Source organism: Hemiscyllium ocellatum, chromosome 31 (genome assembly GCF_020745735.1).
Source record: "Hemiscyllium ocellatum isolate sHemOce1 chromosome 31, sHemOce1.pat.X.cur, whole genome shotgun sequence".
Lineage (NCBI taxonomy): Eukaryota > Metazoa > Chordata > Chondrichthyes > Orectolobiformes > Hemiscylliidae > Hemiscyllium > Hemiscyllium ocellatum.
This window is the reverse complement of record NC_083431.1, coordinates 30,437,052-30,456,967: the sequence shown is the minus strand read 5'-3', so window position 1 is coordinate 30,456,967 and position 19,916 is coordinate 30,437,052. Positions and strand designations below refer to the sequence as shown.

Below are 19,916 nucleotides of genomic sequence, written 5' to 3'. Positions count from 1 at the left end.
ATTTTTCAGTATACTTTCAAGGGTAGATGTTCCTTCTACGAGCAGCTTGTGCCCAATTTTCCATTAAAAGTTCGCACACCAAGCTAACATTTTGAAAAGGAAGCCATAATTTCAATGTCACTGCTATATTCATATCGAACTACACACTTCTCCACCTTACACGCGTTTGCAGTGCTATGTAAAAAATTATGTGGGACTCACCATAACATGAAGTTTAGCTTTGCCTGTTTGAATGAGGAATGTCCCTCCCATTCCTACAGACTTATCTCCATAGTGCTGTTCAAGAGTTTCCCTCATACAGCTCACAAAGTTACTCTGTCCAGTTCTTCTGCTGCTTCTTACTTCAATAACCTGGTTTATGACAATATTCATTTGTTTACAACACAAGTCAAAAGTCATCAGAAGAATCAGTAGACACATTTTATGATGAATCCAGGAATACATTTTAGTTACTAGCACTGAAATTGCACCATGCAATATTAGCCTCAAATACATAAATCTATTTTTTAACATATCAGATAGTATAATTTCATCCAAAACAGTCAGAATTTGTTGATATACCAAATTGACCACCATAAAGGCAAGGAAAAAATAACTAGACTTATAGATGTGATGCAAAATGTGGTAACAGAATTGAAATATATTTGAAAATACTGTTCAAAAATTCAAATACCATGGAAAACGTAAACCTAAAACAAAAACAGACAATGACAATCATCAGCGGATATGACAGCGTGTGTGGAAATTGTTTAATATTAGAGATCATTGATCTTTTATCACGTGACTTCTTCGTAAACAACTGCCCGATGCTTGGCGGCGGAATCATAGACTGGAAAGGTAGAGGGAATGGTCAGAGTATTGGTGATGACTAGAGGTCAGCACACCAACCAACAGCAGCTCCATCCTTGTCAATAACTCTTGGACGTGAGAGGTTAATGTTCTCTCAAGAATGCCTCCAGTCCTGCTGAGTATTTCAGTATTTTCTGTTATCTATTATATAGAAATTACAATGCGTTAGCTATTAATTGTCCAGTACAATACACAAAGCTGGAGACGTAATGGAAAATTCTGTGGCAGAAATTAGATAATCAGTGATCCTTGTGATAAAAAGTAATCTCATTGAGGTAACATTTTATTTCCACAGACACAACATTTCAATAGCAAGAAGCCTGTGGCCTGTGGAGTGATGCTCTTTCAGACAGGCTATTCCCTACCAACTGTCTGGATCCTCAGACCTTCCACAAAATAATCACTTCAACCTTACGTCCTAACTCCCAGACAACCTGCAAATCAAATGCATTTATACTAAACAAAAAAACAAAAGAACTACGGATGCTATAAACCTGAAACAAGATCAGAAATTGCTGGACATTCTCAGCAGGTCTGGCAGCATCTGTAGAAAGAGAAAGCAGAGGTAATATTTCGGGTCCAATGACCCTTATTCAGAACGCATTCCTCATTTACCTTCACAGATCACATGGTGGGAGATACGGCAGAGGACAACTCGGATTGCTCCAATTTCACTGACCAGATGTCAGGAGTGAAAGTGTGCACAATTTGGTAGGTTTCATTGTGAACCTATAAAGCTTGATGGTGGTTATTTATCAGATCACAGGAAAGCTATAAAAGCTGCTAACATATCCAGAAGTACTAGTTCTACTGGGCACATCTATACTATATTTCTACATAAACCGCAACCACTTTTGCGCCCTCTTAGTAAATGGAAAGTTTCCAAAAAACAACTCTAAATATTAACTTATTCCATTAGAAATTTTATGATAAGGCACTGTATAAATGCTATATTTAAGTAGCAATGAAAGTTGTTATTGTTTTCACCACCATGTTCTTCAGCTAAAAAATAAAAGCATTGTTTTAAATCTCTGCCACTTTATGCATTCCTGTACAGTCAGTTCTTCTATAATGTAATGATTGCGTTCTTGTCCAGCCCCGCATTACAGAAAAATCACGCTTCAGAAACAGCACTTAACAAGTTGGTGATGTAATCGCATTACAGCCAATACACGTTTTTAAAAGTTTGCAATTTAGAAACAGCATCTCGAATCCGTCAATGAATTCACGTTAATCAAACACGCTTTATAGCGGAATGACCTGTATCACTAACTGCATCCTATTACTTAGCCACTTGTTTGGATTAATTAGCACTATGTATTATCTGGCCATGGTTTTGGACTCCAAGCTGAACTTTGTATCCCTCATCCTAACTGCATTATCAAGGCTAACTTCTACTTCCACCAGAAAACCAGAGCTACTCTAGTGATTGAAACAAGGTCAGCTAGCTAGAATTCATTGATTATGAGTTTCCTGATTAGGGCTGTTAATCTGGTCCGATCAGGGAGCCTTGGCTGACAGAAAAGGGTGAACATCAGGGATATTAAGCCCCTGAACACCTGACTCAGTAAGAGGTAGTGCAAAGACTGTGTATTTGTAAATAAAAGGTGGCTGGTAATGGGATGCCAAACTTGAAGAGTTCTTTCAGCTCTCCTATTGATGACGCTCTTTCTACTTTCCTATCTTGGATTAATTCCAACTTATCAAAATCTCTGCACTCCACAATTTGATCCTCACCTAGGGCCACTGGCCTATCAGACACTGGATTATATTGAATTCTGGTCTCCTAATACGTTACATTTGAAAGCTTAGTATTGGTGTCTGAATCTAATTTGGCTGTACCTGACAATTTGCTTTTGCAATCTCTGCCGGACATACATCCCTTCCAACTAAAATGTTCCACTGACAGCTACCTACCATATATCATCTCCCATCCCTTTACCCATCCATTGGTGGCAGAGTACTCAGCTGCTTATATATATTTGGGATTCCCCATCTACACACCTTTTTCTTTGAATGATGTTTTGTTCACCTTTCCCAAATCACCGTTCTGACTTAGCACCAATCTACGAAGAGCCTTGGGACTTTTCCTCATATTAACGGGCACTGTATAAATATATTGTCACATTCCTCTTCCTACAAAATCATCATCTGGATCAATAAGTGGTAACACTGTGGATCATCACTTCCATTTGGAAGTGCTGAATCTAAATTTGACAAATATTTAACAAAATATCTTTACAGCGTAAAAGGCACAACCAGACTAGTAAAAAGCTTACAATACAATTAGCAGCATTTATTCAGAAAATAAGTGGATTCTATTCACCTTTCCTGGTTTCCCTTCACTAATGAACAAGTTTGCTAGCAGTGCACAATCACAGGTCTTGTACGTTTCTCCGTATTTCTCAAGAACACATCCACCCGTAGCAGGGTCTATTTTGGCACTATAACTGTGATTCACTTCAGGTTTACCATCCCCTTTGGTTGAGACATTAGGCATAAGCTAAAGGAAAACAAACCACAAAATCAGTGAGCAGATTATCTTAGGAATCGCATCAGGAGGTTTATCAAATGGCAGTCCAAATGCATTAAGTTTTAAATAAACTGCATTAATTGAAGAACCCACAATGCAATTATGTTTTTTTTCAAATCATTTGAATTCAGCAGAAGCCACTTATCGGACCCACTTCCCTCCCCATTATTACAAATAGGTCTCAAGTCCTCAAATCTGTCTCTGAGTCTTCAATTGATGCTCAAAATATACTAGTCTCCTCTTATATGACACTGACTACATTATAATTATCTACAAGTTTTAACAATTCCCAAATTGGATTTTTTTTTGCAATACTTCAAATTAAATTTGGTTGGTCACACAAATTGGAAACGTGAGCAGACTACGTTCATTAAAAGATGAGCGCTGTTCAGCTCAGAATAACTAACTGCAGGAACAAATTGGGACCTGTTTGTTATTTAAGGTTCAGCACCACACCAGGTAGAGTAAATTATCTGCCAAATCACAGCAACATTACACCTAACTAAATTTCTAAAATAATTTGAAGCCTAAACTGAATTGTGTAATGTCATGCCTTATCTTTTTAAGAACAGAAGAAATAGGAGTAGATTATACGGCTCCTTGAGTCTGCTCTGCCATTTAATAAGATCATGACTGATCTTTCTCAACTCCGCTGTCCTGCACACTACCCACATAGCTTGATTCTTTGAGAGATTAAAATCTATCCCAATCTTGAGTATGTTCAATGATGGTGCATCCAACTCCTCTGGGATAACAAATTCTAAAGATTCACAACGTTGTAAGTAAAGAAATCACTCCTCATTTCAGTGAGAGATGATCAAGCCCAGAGATTGTGCCTCCATATACTAGGTTACCCAGCCAGAAGAACTAACCACTCAGTTTCTACTCTGTGAAGCCCCTTCATAATCATTTCTCACTGAGATCATGTCTCATTTCTCTAAACCCCAGAGAGTACAAGGCCAATTTACTCCACCTCTGAGGACAACCCTCTCATCTCAGGCATCAATCTATCAAATCTTGACTGTACCATCTCCAAAGCAAGGATATTCTTCCTTAAAACAGAAACAAAACACCACGTATATGGTCCCTGTAAGGTCCTCTACATTTGTGTTATGCTCCCAGTAGATGTTTTTACCAGGCAAGTCAGATCCAAGACTGAAATCTACCTTGGCAGATCTTTTATTTTATTTCACAAGGAGATTGTTCAAGGAAACACAAGCACACAATGCTGCAAATCAGGTCTTAACAATAAGGTCGAACTTTATTATGTAAAAGAAAACGTAGAATAAAAAAAATTTACATATGACTATTCAAAACACACACTAAAGATATAATCCCATATATCCCAGCATCATCACTTTACAGTACTGAAACATTAGAAATTGGTTTTCTATTACATCTGTATGTTTGAGTTAACTGTTTCTTTCATTTCCTAGTCTTGACAATTCACTGGCTTCTTCTTTGATTAGTAATGTAAATGAGCTTAGAATTTGTCAACTTTGAATAACCTCTCCACACATCAAACCAATGTTCCACCATTCTTTCCACTACACGGAACACTGAGGACCATGTGCAGCAATATTAGTGTGCTGCTCTGCATGTGCTGCACTGTCAAGCAGCTTATGGAGATCATGGATTTTAACCAAACACTTTTGGTCTGGAACTTTTAAACGAAACGCTTTCCACTGAGATAACCTATTTCCTAACAGTTCTAAAGCATCTCTTTCCTTAAGGAGAAACTGATTCATGCATCTAACTTCCACCAGGATCTCAATTAACTGAATAGCAAAAGCTTTCAAAGTTATAGCTGGTTCCCCTGAGCTAAACGAAAAAGTCCTGATCCTTCTAAACCGAAAGCAAACTAATGCTCCTCAATATCTAAGTCATCCCCTCATTAAACTCTTCCAATATGAAATAATTCACATTATTACACAAGAAATGTCTCTGTCATATGTTTCTAAAGAAAAATGACTCCGCAAAGCCTGACAATTTAATCATTAAATTCCTTCACAACCACAGACCAAAACCATCATGCCATTAATTAAAAATCCAAACTCTAAAATAAATTGTATTAGTACATATAAATCACACACCTTAGACCACAATTGCAGAGCAATCTTATTCTTAAGGGGGCTCCCTTTGCAAAAAGGCAAGCATCATAACCTTTCGTATTCCCTGTATCAGTATGTAAATCTCTTCAAATGTCAACATTTAAAAGATTTATGCTACTTAATTCTTTGATGTGGTAGTGAGCAAGTTAGACAAAAGAGAGCCAGAGGAAGTCATCGATTTGGATATCAAGAATACCTCTGAAAAGGAGCGACACAGGAGGGTGCTAAATAAGAGCTCATGGGTGTTAGTAGCAAGGTACCGGCATGGATAGGGGATTGGCCGACTGACAGAAAACAGAGACTGAGGAGAAAGAGGTCTTTGTTAGGATGTCAACCAGCGACTAGTGGAGTTCTGCAGGGTTCAGTGTCAGGACAACTATTCATGTAATACATTAACAAAGTGGATGGAAGAACCAAGGGCATCATTGCTATGCTACATTTGCCGAAGGCACAAAGGTAAGTGAAGGGACAGATAGTGTTGAGAAGGCAAGGAGCTGCAGAAGGACTTGGACAGGCTATGAGAATGAGCAAAGTGGTAGATGGAATACATGTGAAAGATTGAGGTGTAGACTATTTTCTAAACAGGGTACGGCTTCAGACATCTGAAGCACGAAGGGACTTAGAGGTCCTAGTTCGGGATTCTCTTAAAGTTAACATACCAGTTCGGCTGGCAATTAACATTTAACATTTCAAGAGGGTGAGAATACAAGAACAGAGATGTACTCCTGAAGCTGTATATAGCTCTTGTGAGACCTCATATGGAATACTGTGATGATTTTGGGCCCCGTATCTAATGAAGGCCGTGCTTATTTTGGAGAGGATCCAGAGCAGTTTCACAAGAATGATCCTGGGGATGAAGGACTTGTCGTATAAGGAAAGGTCGAGGACTCTGGGTCTGTATTCGATGGAGTTTAGGATGACAGGCAAATCTCATTGAAACTCACAGAATACTGAGAGAACTAGATAGGTTGGACATGGAGAAGGTGTCTCCACTAGTAGAAAGACTATCACCTGAGGACACATCGTCAAGTGTGAAGGAGCTACCCTTTCGAACTGAGATGAGGAGGGACTTCTTGTGTCTGAGGGTGATTAAAGTGTGCAAGTCACTGCCACAGTCTCACTGTAGAAGCTAAGTCATTGAAGGTATTTGAGACAGAGGTAGATGGGTTCTTGAGTAGTTCTTAAGAGGTCACAGGAGCAGGCAAGAGAATGGGGTTGAGAAACATATCAGCCATGATCGAATGGCAGAGCAGACCTGATGGGTCGAATGGCCTAATATAGCTTCTTTACCTTAGAGTCTTAAAAAAATAAGTTTTTATTCTTTTTACTACAGTGAATGACCTCACACTTCCTTGCAGTAAATTGTACTCGACACCTTACTTGCCACTCACTTAACCTGTCTATATCTTGTTGCAGTGTCTTCAGGTCCTTATCAAAGCTTACATTCCCACCTACTCTCAGTCTCCTCACCCAAATAATTGAGACTGATTTTTGCAACCCTCCATTAGCTATAGCCTGCCAATTTGAAAACGTCCAATTTATCCCCACTCTCTGCTTTGTGTCCGTTAGCCAATCTTCCATGCGTTATCATGTCGGCCTTCTGTAGGCAGATTCATGTTTTGCGTGACATCGCACTGGTTCCCTTTAGCTTTACTTCTTTGTTCCTATTTAGCTTTCTCTCATGGAACATACTTTTGTCCAAAATATTGAATGTTTCCCAAAATGTTGAATGTTTCCCACAGTTTATTTTAGCTTCTACCCTTGCACCTATCTAACTGCCTTTCTTTAACTTTACGATTTTTGTTTGAACTTCGGTGTGTCATTTTCAAACATAATATGGAACTAAATTATACTGAAGTATTTGCAATTGTCACCTAACTTATAAGATCACAATAAATGGTTATCCTTCTGATAAAGGACATTTATAATTTGTACCTCTGCATTCACACCCATAGCTTTAAATGATGCTGCTCCAGCTCCAAGGATAAAACCGCCAGGCAATTCCACTTGGTTAGCAATGACATTGAGATTATAGATCTGTAACGGGAAATAAAAATATACATGTCCCTTTGTGTTAAAACAAACCTCTTGATGTATATTTGCTAACAGAAGGAACACGGTGCATAATATCAGGAACATTATTCCATATGAAACAATGCTTCATGTTTCTTTAAGATCATCTCAAGAATATTATCTCAAATTCAGCAATATAAAAACTGGCTTTATTTGAAATTGGAATTTTTTTTATTGATCTTCTCTTACTTTGAACTAGTTAAATTGATATATGGAAATATGGGGTGGCGCGGGGGAGGGAGAAATGAAAGAATTATTGAATCTAATGCGTAAAAAGTTAATTAATATCTACAGTGACAAGGCTATTAGCCCAAAGTGAGTTACAATCAATTCATTTGGTTTTCCTGTATCCCCTATTCACTGCACAACGACATGAATCAAATTAATGTATTCTGATTTTTCTTTCCGAAAACTGACAAATTTCAAAAGCCAGCACAGTGTGTAACTGGACTGAACTATCAAGTTAACACTGAGTACATGGAGGCCAATTTAAAATTTACCACTGTTGCCGTTTGATGCATTTTGCTGTGTTAAAAGTGTTATATGAAGGCAAAAATAAAACAAACTGCAGATGTTGGGGACTGAAACAAATGCAGAAAGTGCTGGAGAAATGCAGCTGATCTGGCAGCATCTGTGCAGAGAAAACAGAGTTAACAGAGGGCGGGCAGGTGGAAAAGTGGACTGGGCATCTCCCTGATAAAGGGGTCAAGTGTCAGGGCGGGGCAGATAGGCTGTGCTCCAGTGGAAGCCATGTGAGGTATTGTATTCTAGGTTCCTTCATGAACCCCACTCACAAATGCTTCATGTTTATTCATTCATGATTCCTTTATTAACACACTCACAAGCAAACACTGTGTTCCCGTTTCATTCATTCATAACTCCCTACTGTAACATGGTTTCATTCATTCATTCATAAAACCACAGTTCTGTCGAATATTTTACTGTTATAAGTTACACCAAATTCAAAATAATCCTTTCTAATGAAAACAACTTCTTCAACCTCGTTACTGCATTTTCACACCTTATCAGCCCTTGCTACCTCTGAATAGGTGTTGTGTACAGAACAATACGAACCCCATCAGGTCTCCACAAAATAAGTCCATGGACCTGAATAGATTAGGTGGCATCTGGTAGTCATAGTCATAGAGTCGTAGAGATGTACAGCACTGAACCTTCAGTCCAACTTGTCCATGCAGATCAGATATCTCAACTCAATCTAGTCCCACCTGCCAGCACCCGGCCCATATCCCTCCAAACCCTTCCTATTCATATACCCATCCAGATGCCTTTTAAATGTTGCAATTGTACCAGCCTCCACCATTTCCTCTGGCAGCTCATTCCATACATGTACCACCCTCTGCGTAAAAAAGTTGCCCCTTAGGTCTGTTTTATATCTTTCCCCTCTCACCATAAATCTTTGCCCTCTAGTTCTGGACTCCTCCACCCCAGGGAAAAGACTTGGTCTATTTATCCTATTCATGCCCCTCATAATTCTATAAGGTTACCCTCAGCCTCTGACACTCCAGGGAAAACAGCCCCAGCCTGTTCAGCCTCTCCCTACAGCTCAAATCCTCCAAGCCTGGCAACATCCTCGTAAATCTTCTCTGAACCCATTCAAGTTTCACAACATCTTTCCGATAGGAAGAACAGAATCGCACACAATATTCCAACAGTGGCCTAACCAATGTCCTGTACAGCCACAACATGACCTCCCAAATCCTGTACTCAATACTCTGAGTAATAAAGGAAAGCATACCAAATACCTTCTTCACTATCCTATCTACCTGCAACTCTACTTTCAAGGAGCTATGAACCTGCACTCCAAAGTCTCTGTCCAGCAACACTCCCTCAGACCTTATTGCAAGACCATGGATCTGCACTTGGAGAGTCTTGCTTCAATCTTTATTGGGTGAGCAGTATCTGTTGTAGCTGTACAGGCCCACACGGGAATGGCAGTCTCAGCTGCAGCGACTGCACTTGAAGGGGCTGTCCTCCGGTGTTGTCTTGGTGCTGTTTTATTGGCGGATGCACTTTCCTCCAGCAAATCTCAGCTTCTGTTCTTCTCTTTCCACACCTGTGTAATTCCAGCCTCCAGTCAGGGCAACCACTTGTAATGTCTTCCCACCTCTCCACATTCACGTTCAGTGGCTTCATGGGTCTCTTGAAGACATCTTTGAAATGAAGATGGGGCCGCACTTGTGCTCTCTTGCCAGTTCCCCATACATCAGGTCTTTCGGGATTCTCCCGTCTGACATGCAGTGTACCTGGCCCAGCCAGTGGAGACGGCAATGTTGGAGCAGGGTGAAGAGGCTGGATGTCTGGGCGTGGACCAGCACCTCATTATTGGTGACCCGGTCAGTCCACTTGATGTCTGGGATGCCTGAAGTCCTGGCAGGCTGTTGAAAAGCTGTCAATGAGGTGTTGCAATTGCTCTTCTAAGTGTGTTGCCAGTGCCGCATCATCTGAAAACAACATTTCCCTGATGAGTACTTCATGAACCTTGGTTTTCGCCCTCAGCCGAGACAGACTGAACAGCCTCCCGTCCGACCTGGTGTGGAGCTAGATACCATCAGTTGATGTTCCAAAGGTGTGCTTCAGCATGACCGCGAAGAAGATGCCAAACAGGGTGGGGGCAATCTCACAGCCCTTCTTTACACCACTGCAAATTTTGAATGCCTCTGAAGAAGATCCGTCAAACTGAAAACATCCTTCATGTCTGTGTGGAATGACTGAACTATCCTGAGGAGCCTTGGGGGACAACCAATCCTGGCAAGGATTTTGAATAAAGCGTCTCTGTTCACAAGGTCGAAGGCCTTCATGAGGTCAACGAAGGTGACATACAGTGTTTGTCTTTGCTATCTGTATTTCTCTTATAGCTGTCAACGGGAGAAGATCATGTCAATTGTGGAGTGTTCTGACCTGAAACCACACCGAGTCTCGGGATATACCATTTTGATGATTTTCTGCTGTCTGTTCAGGAGGACGCGGGTGAAGACCTTCCCAATGATGCTCAGAAAGAGATTTCCCTGCAATTGTTATAGTCGTATCTTATACCAAACAACCTTGATTACCTGAACATCAATTATCCGAATTCTGGATTATCCGAACAAGATCTCAAGGTTACATCAAACAGGTGTTACCAACACTAGTGCGATGATCACGTCTTTTGTTTACAATTCTCTAGTCTGATCTCAGTCATAGAGATGTACAGCATGGAAACAGACCCTTCAGTCCAACCCGTCCATGCCGACCAGATACCCCAATCCAATCTAGTCCCACTTGCCAGCACCTGGCCCATATCCCTCCAAACCCTTCCTATTCATATACCCATCCAAATGCCTCTTAAATGTTGCAATTGTACCAGCCTCCACCACATCCTCTGGCAGCTCATTCCACACACGTACCACCCTCTGTGTGAAAAGATTGCCCCCTTAGGTCTCTTTTATATCTATCTTTCCCCTCTCACCCTAAACCTATACCCTCTAGTTCTTGACTCCCCCATCCCAGGGAAAAGACTTTGTCTATCCATCCTATCCATGCCCCTCACGATTTTATAAACCTCTGTAAGGTCACCCCTCAGCCTCCGACTCTCCAGGGAAAACAGCTCCAGCCTATTCAACCTCTTTCTCTATAGCTCAAATCCTCCAACCTTGGCAACATCCTTGTAAATCTTCTCTGAATCCTTTCAAGTTTCACAGCATCTTTCGAATAGGAAGGAGGCCAAAATTGTACGCAACATTCCAAAAGTGGCCTAACCAATGTCCTGTACAGCTACAACATGACCTCCTAATACTCTGACCAATAAAGGAAAGCATACCAAACGCCTCCTTTACTATCCTATCTGCCTGCAACTCTACTTTCAAGGAGCTATGAACCTGCACTCCAGGGTTTCTTTGTTCAGTAACACCCCGAGGACCTTACCATTACGTATATAAATCCTGCTAAGATTTGCTTTCCCAAAATGCAGCACCTCACATTTATCTAAGTTAAACTCCATCTGCCACTTCTCAACCCATTGGCCCATCTGATCAAGATCCCATTGTACTCTGAGGTAACCTTCTTCGCTGTCCCTTATGCCTCAAATTTTGGTGTCATTTGCAAACTTTTTAACTGTACCTCTTATGCTCACATCTAAATCATTTATGTCAATGATGAAAAGTAGTGGACCCAGCACCGATCCTTGTGGCACTCCACTGGTCACAGGCCTCCAGTTTGAAAAACAACCTTCCACCACCACCCTCTGTTTTCATAGCAGTGTGAAAAGGGGATTCCCACATCTGACTGATGGTACAAGAAAAAGCTGCCTGTTTCCATGAATGAATTCAAGCCAGTGAAGCAGAACAAGAGTCCGATCACAGCATATCGACGGGCTGGTTACAGCGCTTCAAAGATCGTCACGGCATTCTTGGAGAGTACCGTGTAAGAACTCAGATAGAAACTGCAATCCGTCATCCGTGAAGAAAATTATGAACTTGCACAACTTGACAATGCGGATGAACGTGGATCGCTTTGGCACGCATTGCCAGACAAAACTCGAGTCCACCGAGGAAAAGCAAGTATCGGGACATAAATTGCAGAAGGGTTGCACTACAATTTTCCCTTGTGTCAATGCCACTGGCACTCAAATTACCGTTTGTCTGCATTGGCATTATTCTAATTCATATTGCTTCAAGAACTGTGACAAGAACTCGTTTCCCGTGAAGTACAAGTCACAAAACAAGGTATGGATTACATATCCATTTTTTTCATCCTGGTTTCAGGAAGAATTTGTACATGCCGTCAGATTGCATTTAGCAAGTGTTGGACTCGAGCAACATGTCCTTCTGCTTGCTGACAACACAGGGTCACACAGTAACAAAAGACTGCCAATTACAAACACCAGACAGAGCAGTCAAGTGTTTGTGTTTACTACCAAACACCACTTCAAAGCTACAGCCGCTCGATAATAGGGTCAACACAATAATGAAGAAATATCATTGCCGTAACTTGTTGTGTGCTGTCATTGATGGAGATAATGCAGACAAAGGATTGCTGCAAATTATCAAGTCATTCACAGTCAAGGATGCTTTGTTCATCATCGCTGAATCTTGGGATCGCATCAAGTCATCAACAATCATGGAGTGTTGGTAAAATGGCTTCCGTGTTGGTAGCTGTGACATGAAGAGGACACCCATCTAGATCAAAGGGTAACCACTGAAATCACCGAGAACCGCAGACAGCTGGGATTGGGAGATTCAAGGGAGGCTGAGGTCAATGCTTGGGTAAACTGTGACAACGAAATTGGAACAGAGTCACTCAGCAATGATCAGATTATCAACGTAATCACGGAGGATCAACAGGAAAGTACCGATGATAAGGAAAATCAGATAGCAACACCTCCTCCAGTCCCCATTAATGAAACTATCGACAGTTTGCAACTTTTCATGGAGTGGTACGAAGCACAAGATGAAGTCGATGCTGCTAAGTTGATGCGTCTTCGTCAAATGTTATCATTGGCAAAAACAACAAAACACAAGCACCTCAAGCAACAGCGATTGGATATTTTCTTCAAAAAATAATAACCGACCTCCACCTCAATGAATTTTATTTACACAAAAACTGATTTTATTTGTAAAATATCATGAATTTTTGAGCAATATCCAGTGTTTGTACACATTTTGTCGACTGAATGAAATCAAAACTCTAAATTTTTTTTATGTAAGCTCAATATGGCTTCCTTTGTCTACAAACAAATCAGTTATCCAAACAAAACACTCCCCACCCATCTTGTTCGGATAATCGAGGCGGTTCTGTATTCGGTGACAATGCTGCAGTCTCTCATGTCTTGCAGTACTGCTCGGTCCCCTTTGGCAGTCAGCAATGCATCCAGTTCCCCCATGACAGGCAGTGTCTGGCACGCTGTCCAAGATGCTATTTTCTCTGGAGTAGAGTTCAGAATAATGCTCCATCTCTCCACCTGCTTGCCTTTGTCTTTGATGGTCTTGCTTGTTATCGTTTTTAGTGGTGCTATCTTGCTCTGGGTTGGATTGATGGTTTTCTTGATCCCCCTTGAACTCTCCACAGATGTTGCCTGTGACAAATGAATGCTTTCGCATAGTTGCAGCCAGTAATCATTTGAGTGGTGTCTGGCTGTTTTCTGGGCCTTGCCTCTTGCTGTCCTTTGCGTTACAGAATACCAGTTTCCCCAATTAGTATGTACTTGTTAAATACCTTTTAACTGGGCCATTATCCCTTTAAGAAACCAATTGTCAAAACAGCGCTTAAGTGAAATTGCACAAAAGAAATGAAACTCACACCAGCAGATAGTAAACAAGTCTCACAACCCAGCCGCAGTAATCCGTTTAATATCCTTTATTCTTTTATTAAGTGCAGGTACAATTTCTAACTTACTTAGAGCATTTAGGCCTAGTATTTTTTACTAACATTTACTAACTTAAAAGACAAAAGGACTAACACCTCTTAATTATGGAAGCAGACCGGACAGACACCAGTCTTCCAATACACAGGGCCCTCAAATCTTAATATACCAAAGATCAAAAGAAAATGTAACACCATACTTATGGAATTTTAATATATGTCTGGTTTCCTCCCACAATCCAAAGATGTGCAGGTCAGATGAATTGGCCATGCTAAATTGCCCGTAGTATTAGGTGCATTAGTCAGAGGGAAATGGGTCTGGGTTACTCTTTGCCCCGGTGTGGACTGGTTGGGCCGAAAGGCCTGTTTCCACACTGTAGGGAATCTAATCATAAGTAGGAATGGTGTATTGAGGGCCTCACGTAAGAACTGTATTTCGGGATTCTACAACCGCTCAAACTTGTGCCACTTGTGGTTGCTGAATAAAGGAGGTGATTTTCAGCACTCACTGATTTTGTATTATTTGAACTCAATCCCACAACTCACACCATTCCTCTCCACCACCACCCACCTGCCCATATTCCTTGCTGCTGAGCTGCTCCCTCCCCAGATATCACTCAGTTGAGACTGGGTCCTTAGATGGGTGCATTAGAGTAGAACAGAAGCCCTACCATGCGGGAGCAAGCCATTCAGTCCACTGAGTCCAAACTCACTCTCTGAAGAACAACCCACCCAACCCCATCCCTATAGCCCTGCATTTCTAATGGCTCATCCTCCTAACCAATACATCCCTGGACACTATGGGCAATTTAGCATGGTTAATCCACCTAACCTGCACATCTTTGGATTGTGGGAGGAAATTGGAGCACCCAGAGGAAACCCATAGGGAGAACAGAAACTCCACACAGACAGTCACCCGAGACTGGAATTGAACTCAGGTTCCTGATGCCGTGAGGCAGCAGTGCTAATCACTGAGCCACCATGCCGCATTGCTGCCAGCAGCCATCACCTTTCCCAGTGATGGTGCTAACCAATGCAAAGCTGCTAATCTCTGACTGGCCAAGATCCTGCCACTGCCCAGTTAAATGCCTGAATGACACCATCCAAAAGGGTCTTTTGAAAAAAGACAACATGGGGCTCTGACCAATGCTCCAGCCACTGAGCGAGACTCTGGTCACCGCCATTAAACATAATTTGGTGTGCAATAATAGTAGAAACTGGTCTCATTTTTATCCTCATATGTAGATTTGACCCTCATTTATTTTAAATCTTTGTAACTGCACATTATGTAACAACTATCATTTTCTACTTATGATTTGGAGATGCTGGTTTTGGACTGGTGTGGACAAAGTTAAAAATCACATTACCAGGTTATAGTCCAACAGGTGTAATTGGAAGCAGTTGCTTTTGGAACGCTGCTCCTTCATCATGCTCCTTCAACAACCACCTGATGATGGAACAGTGTTCCGAAAGCCAATGCTTCCAATTAAACCTGTTGGACTATAACCTGGTGTTGTGTGATTTTTAATTTTCTGCTTAAACAGCTTTTAGCAACAGTTGGGTCTGTGTTGATTATTTCTAAATTAAATCAGTCAAACTTAAAGGAGCTACACATAAGCTTCCTGATATCCTTAGTTCATGACCACAAAGAGGCCACTCCGGTCATGACAGTTACCAGAGACTCTATGACTCTACGTCAAACCCCAACAAGACTTATCAAAAGGACCCTTCTCACCTTCTCAGTTTGCGGAAGTGGTAGAAGATAATCAACTCCTCCCACATCTGCTATTCGAGGTTTCCCACATATCCCTGTTTAAAAAAAATGACACACAATTTAATGCATTGAGAAACACAATTTATCATACTTTGTTTAGAAGCTCGAAATGAACTGAACTGGTGAAGGAACATACTATTGTAAGTACAATGTGATTTTTTCTGTCAGTTTTGCCCCTCACAATTCTCCATGTCTTTGACACTGCAATAAGCTTCACCTCCTGCTCCGCCATTAACACCAATTCTTCCTGGCACCACACTTCAGTTGCAATAGCGCTTAAAATGTGTATAACGTGCATAACATGCAATGATTAACATGTACTGGAACAGCCAGCCAGTTTTCAAACTAATCAACAGAGCAAAGTGTATTGATTCAAAGTTCTTTTTTTTAAACTGAGTCAGCAGTGTATTAATTTGAGAAACATAAGAATGCAATACCATTTCAACTATAAAAAAGACATAAAGTAGTTGCATGTTAAAACAAGAACGCTCAGCTAGCAGAATAAAAGTCAAATTGCAAACGTGGCTGACAATGTCTGCTCAGCCCTTCCTCTGTAAAGACTGTGTTTGTCAGATCAAATTCAAGCAAGGACTAATCAACCAGGCTTCAAGGCAGACTGGCAAAGACATACCTTAATTTTAACAGTGTATCTGGAACTAGCCACAGATTGTACTATTTTACAAACCAGGTTCTGGGAACAAAAAAGTTAAATGTAGAAGGAAATTAGGACAGATTTAGGAAAAATCTGTAAGTTTTCAGTGTTTTCACAAATGCATTTCTATAGGCAATTAACTCTGACAGTTTGGTATCCTGTTGTAAATAAAGATAAATATAATGATTGTCATGGTGACCAGACATGCACAATTTAGAAAAAATGCTAACTCATTCTGGTGGAACTCTTCTGTTCGTTATTTTAACAAAATCTCATCATCCATTCATTATACACAGATTGATAACTGTTAAGATAGAGAATTTTGTACCTAATAGTTTGTTTTATTGCATCCATTTTTCTCTATTTTAATTTTTAATTCTTCACAGAGTTCTTTCAGGTTAGATTTACTATCCAAGTAACACACACAATTGTATCTTTTTAATCTCATCAGAAGAGCATAAGTAACAGAAATAGGCCGTTCAGCACAAAGAGTTGCCTGCTCCTTTCAATGGGATCCTGGCTGGTCTGATAGTCCTTAACTCCACTTTCCTGACTTTTCCCCATAAACCCTGGATTCCCCAAACGATTGAAAATCTATCTACCTCAGCCTTGAATGTATTTAATGATCCAGTCTCAACAGCCCTCTACAGTAAAGAATGTCCCATATTCATAACCCTCTGAGAAGTAATTCCTCCTCACCTGTATCTGAACTTTATGACCCCCTTATTCTGAGATTATGCTCTGTGGTCCTAGACGTTTCCAAAGAGGGGAACAAACCATTCCACATTTACCCTGTCAAGTATTCTAAGAATCTTGTATGTTGCAATACGGTAGATTTCTATACCTCAAAGATTACAGGTCCAATCTACTCAACCTCTCCTCATAAACACAGTTCCTTCTGTTATCACCCTCGTGAACCTTCTCTGGACTGCCTTAATGTCAGGATATCTTGCGTTAAATTAGGTGCCTAAAACTTCACAGTATTCCAGCTGTGGTCTGACTAGTGCCTTGGCAAGTTTTAGCAAAACCTCCCTACTTTTATACTCCATTTGCTTTGAAACCATGATCAACATTCCATTTGCCTTCCCCATTACTTGCTGAACTTGGATGTTTGTACTTTGTGATTCATGGACAAGAATTCCCAAATCCCTTTGTTCTGTGGCTTTCTGCAGTCTTTCTCATTTGAATAATATTCAGCTCTTCTATTGGTCCTAATAAAGTTATGACCTCACATTATATCTATCTGCCAGGTTTATCCCCCACACACTGAACCTGTCTACATCCCTCAGCAGACTCCATGTTGTTCTCGCCACTTGCCTTCCCACCAAGAGGAAGGAAGGGGCTCATTGATGCTTTGCTATGTACATCCTACATTTAAACTTAAGGATTGTATAAAGTATCATCGATTTTAAAAAGCTTTGGTAACTGGAGCAATACTTAACCTGCAGCAGCAAAAGTGAATGGTTCCTGTGTGAGGTCTGGGCAGTCCACCACTGACACCTGAACATTTGCAAAGTTTTTCTTCAGTCCTTCCTGCAACACTGAAAGGAAAACAACAGACTTATTTTACCTCAAATTGTTTTTTGCAGTATAGCAGAAAATAATATTGTCATTTTGCACTCAGCAATGTCAGCCTGATCCTGTCAAGCACCCATTATGTTTGTCAAATACAATAATCACCTCACAATATTTTTTTGTTCACTTGACAAATAGCCCCATTCTTTCCTCTTGCTGGAAATGTGAGTTCGTGGGGACTGGAGTTTCCAAAGTTACCATAGTATCTTTATTTGCTTGAGTAGCTAGTGTCTATCTTAAGACAAAGTGTAGAATAAGAACATAAGGAGCAAGAGTAGGCCATATGGCCCCTGGAGCTGCTCCACCATTCAATAAGATCATGGCTGATCTCTTTGTGAAGTTAGCTCCAATTACCCACTCACCCACCATAACCCTTTGTGTAAAGAAGTTCCTCCTCAACTCAGTACTAAATCTGCTCCTCTTTATTTTCATGCTGGCTAACTGCATGGGGCATCACTACAGAACTCACTGCTGTCCAGCCTCTGCCAACATGATGATTACCTTGTGTATGTCCCATCGCAACATACACCAGTAGTTCAAGCACAAACATTCCTGGCCTCAATTATTATTTGATACATTTGTTGAGCCACTCATTAATCACTAGACTGACTACTTTCAGATTTAATCAAAATTAGCATTCTTACACTTGACGCTGTTCCAACACATTTGTCAGTTGAGTATCTTCAGCAGTAGAAACAATTAGTGCTGGAAAAACTCAACAGATCTGGCAGTATCTTGGATGCTGACACAGAGTTAACACTAAGAGCCCAAAATCATTAAAGCGTTGCTGACTTTCTTCAACACTTTGTATTTTTTATTTCAGAATTGCAGCATCACAGCGCCTGAGACCCGGGTTCAATTCCCGACTCAGGCGACTGTGTGGAGTTTGCACGTTCTCCCCGTGTCTGCGTGGGTTTCCTCCGGGTGCTCCGGTTTCCTCCCACAGTCCAAAGATGTGCGGGTCAGGTGAATTGGCTATGCTAAATTGTCAGTAGTGTTAGGTAAGGGGTAAATGTAGGGGTATGGGTGTGTTGCGCTTCAGCAGGTCGGTGTGAACTTGTTGGGCCGAAGGGCCTGTTTCCACACTGTAAGTAATCTAATCTAATTTTGCTTTAAATTGGATAACTTGAATGCGGAGGAGATTCACCAAGACACTGCCTGGGCTGGACAGTTTCAGTTATTAGAAGTATGCAGTTAATGGTAGGGCCCTGGGGAGTGTCACCGAACAAAGAGACATCGGGGTGTAGGTTGGGTGTGTTTTGACTAGGGTAAACTCGATGGTCAGAAAAGCCTTTTTCTATGCTGTAGATTTCCATAGCTTCGGGTTTTGGCACAGCCAGTTATTTACAATTGCAGCTTCTAGGAGGAGTTTATCATAAGGAATCAAATTTAACTTGTCCCAGCGGTAAATGGTGGCAGTGCAGTTCACATGAGTTAGAAATTTGTTTTGCAAAAATGTCACATGTTCAAGCTTAAATCTCGCCTCCAAGATCAGTCTGTTTGCATTTAAAGTTGAACAAAGCAATTTCCTCAATCCCCTCAAAGGGAACTGATGAATAAATATTTTATTCTCAACAGCAGGACAGCATAACATTTGTGCTTTAATGGTCCCTAGACCGCTCCGTGCAACGCGCTCAGAACCACGGTCACCATTCGGGATGGTATTCCATCTACATTGTAAATGGGATTCCCACCCCAATTGCAAACAGTGCAGATAATCGCTGTGAAACATCCCAGTGCTTTACCTTGGCAAAGCTCCTGCAAAGTTGGGACGTGAAAGGCAGACTTCTCAATCCTTGCAGCCATTGCACTCGATCCTGTCCGACTATGAAGCTTCCCAGCGAATGCGGAGTGAGGTTTATTCAGACTGTGGTTACTTATTTTTCAGGATCTGGTTAAAACTGGGAGCCAATCCTGTCCAGTCTGCAATAAAAAAAACTTCACTCCGAGCCCATCGCCAGAAGGTGGTAGTCCCTCAGCAAGAGGGATAGA

The 19,916-nt window shown here is 41.0% G+C and overlaps 1 protein-coding gene across 3 annotated transcripts in view; it reads right to left on the bottom strand.

Moving 5' to 3' along the window:
- c31h11orf54 (chromosome 31 C11orf54 homolog) overlaps positions 1 to 19,752 on the bottom strand; it is a 30,590-nt gene extending 10,838 nt beyond the window's left edge. For all 3 annotated transcript variants that reach the window (XM_060848290.1, XM_060848292.1, XM_060848289.1), the window contains exons 1-6: positions 19,670 to 19,752; positions 17,792 to 17,890; positions 15,659 to 15,732; positions 7,429 to 7,530; positions 3,176 to 3,352; positions 202 to 351 (exon numbers count right to left, since the gene is read on the bottom strand). In XM_060848290.1, coding sequence (XP_060704273.1) covers positions 202 to 351; positions 3,176 to 3,352; positions 7,429 to 7,530; positions 15,659 to 15,732; positions 17,792 to 17,890; positions 19,670 to 19,730 — 663 coding nt within the window. In that variant the 5' untranslated portion in view covers positions 19,731 to 19,752. The remainder of the gene's footprint in view (positions 1 to 201; positions 352 to 3,175; positions 3,353 to 7,428; positions 7,531 to 15,658; positions 15,733 to 17,791; positions 17,891 to 19,669) is intronic.
- Between the last annotated feature and the right edge of the window lie 164 nt (positions 19,753 to 19,916).